At 37.4% G+C, this 2,500-nt stretch overlaps 1 protein-coding gene across 1 annotated transcript in view; it reads right to left on the bottom strand.

Moving 5' to 3' along the window:
- Nucleotides 1-2,500, bottom strand: part of LOC119596487 (piwi-like protein Siwi) — a 21,400-nt gene that overhangs the window by 9,272 nt on the left and 9,628 nt on the right. Inside the window, exons 10-11 of the mRNA XM_037945760.1 lie at nt 1,433-1,583; nt 458-599 (exon numbers count right to left, since the gene is read on the bottom strand). Coding sequence (XP_037801688.1) covers nt 458-599; nt 1,433-1,583 — 293 coding nt within the window. The remainder of the gene's footprint in view (nt 1-457; nt 600-1,432; nt 1,584-2,500) is intronic.

Here is a 2,500-nt window from a genome sequence, read left to right as displayed (position 1 = left end):
CAAATTTAAAAACAACAATAAAACATACAAAAACAGACAAAAATAATGCTAGGATTACTAAACTGGTTAAAGAAGCAAGAAAAAACAAACAAGCACACAAACAAACAAACAGCAATAAAAAACGAACTCAATCTTTTTTTTATCAGTCACACCAGTCAAAAAAAAGAAAACATAAAAAAGAAAGAAAAACAAATAAATAAATAAAACCCTCAATATATATATATATATATATATATTTTTTTTTTTTTTTTTTTTCTTCTTCTTCTTCTTCTTCTTTTTTCTTCTTCTTCTTCTTCTTCTTCTTCTTCTTCTTCTTCTTCTTCTTCTTCTTCTTCTTCTTCTTCTTCTTCTTCTTCTTCTTCTTCTTCTTCTTCTTCTTCTTCTTATGAATCCCACCACCACCCCAAAAAAAGGAAAAAAGAAAAGTAAATAAAACCAGCAAAGAGCATAAACTCACAGACTCGGGTTATTGAAGGCGATACCGAGAGCGCGTCCAATTTTCTTCAGTCCCCCCATCAGATCCTCCGCCTCCCTGCGTAGACGAACCGGGACGACCAACGCCCAGTTCGTTACGGTCTGGGCTACGTTCACAGGCACGTCTGTGGGGAGGATGATTGGTGGAGTGGTGGGGATGATTGGTGGAGTGGTGGGGATGATTGGTGGAGTGTTAGGGATGATTGGTGGAGTGGTGGGGATGATTGGGGGGGGTGAGGAGGGGCGGTGGTGGGGATGGTGGGGAGGGGAGAGGAAGGGTGGGGAGGAGGAGGAGGGATGGTCGTAAGTCATTATAGTTATTATTATTATGATAATGATTATCATTATTATTATGACTGTCTTTATGTTATTATTATTATTATTATTATTATTATTATTATTATTATTATTATTATCATTATTATTATTATTATTATTATTACTATTATTGTTATGAATATCATTATCAAAATTATCTTTATTATCATTATCATCATTAGTATTACTATCATTACTGATATTACCATTATCATCATCATTACTAATATTCTCATTATCATCATTATTGTCATCATAATCATAATTGTTATCATCATTATCCCTATCCTTATCATTACTATCACCATAATAATCATCACCACCACCCTTACAGTAAATGCGAAAAGGCCTTCGGCATATTCGTGTGTTTTCTTGTACTTCCCTTCGTTGTTCTACTTGCAATTTGTTCGACATGTATTCCACACGTGTGTATATGTGTTTGTAAGTGTGTATCTTCTTTCTGCTTCTCCTCTCAGGGGTCGCCACTGTGGATCTTCTTTCATTATCATTACTATCAACCTCATTATCAACCCCATCACCTCCACCCCCATATTCTTACCTTCCTCAGCTCCAATTCTTGCCTCCCAACCCCCAACCCCCCACACCCCCGACCTCCCCCACCCACCCTTCTCTCCCTTACCTTTTATGTCCTTAGCCCAGTCGGGTTCCGAACTCTGGTACACGAAGGAGTGAGACGACTGCATGATCTTTTCACCAGGCAAGACGCGTCCACGAACATTGGTCAGGACTTGGGAAAAATCGAGGCCCCATTGCTTCAGCTCGGCCTTGACCTGTGGGGAAAAATTGGGAGGAGGGAGGGGTTAGGTGTGAAGGGGCGTTGTTTGTATATGGGCGAGTTTGTGCTTTAATTTTTTTTTTCTCTCTCTCTCTTACGTTTTCTTTCTTTGTTGCGTTTTCTTTTTCTCTCACGTTTTCTATCTCTACGTTTTCTTTCTGTTTTACGTTTTCTCTCTCTCTCTCTCTCTCTCTCTCTCTCTCTCTCTCTCTCTCTCTCTCTCTCTCTTACGTTCTGTGTAGTTGTGTGTCTGTTTCGGTCTCTGTCTGTCGGTCTGTAGGTCTATGTGTCTGTATGCCTCTGTTTGTATTTGGTCTTGTGTGTGCCTGTGTGTGTTTTTAATATCCATCTGTTTGTGCGTGTGTGTGTGTGTATTTGTCTTTAGTTTAGTCTAATCTAATCTAGTCTAGTCTAGTCTAGTCTAGTCTAGTCTGTCTGTCTGTCTGCCTGTCTGTCTGTCTGTCTGTCTGTCTGTCTGTCTGTCTGTCTGTCTGTCTGTCTGTCTGTCTCTCTCTCTCTCTCTCTCTCTCTCTCTCTCTCTCAGCCTGTAAGGACTTTATTTATTTATTTTTTATTTATTTATTTATTTTTTAATACATGCATATATTCGATACTAACATATACTTACAGATACTTACATATACATTTGTTAGAGATAAAAAGGCACACGCAATTAAGCACATCCACAGACGCAAGATATTGATAATTAACCGAAGAAGAAGAAGAGAAAGAAAGAAAACGAGGAAGAAATACGAAAAAAAGAAGAAAGGAAAATAAAAAGAAGGAAGATAAAAAAAAAATAAAAGAAGATAAAAAAGAAAGATAAAAAGGAAATCAAATAAATTAACGAAATACAAAACGAAGAGAAAGAAAGAGAAAGAGAGAAAAACAAACAATATGCAAAAACAATAA

This window comes from Penaeus monodon, chromosome 38 (assembly GCF_015228065.2).
Source record: "Penaeus monodon isolate SGIC_2016 chromosome 38, NSTDA_Pmon_1, whole genome shotgun sequence".
NCBI lineage: Eukaryota > Metazoa > Arthropoda > Malacostraca > Decapoda > Penaeidae > Penaeus > Penaeus monodon.
The sequence above is the reverse complement of the archived record's forward strand: the minus strand, read 5'-3'. Positions and strand labels throughout refer to the sequence as shown.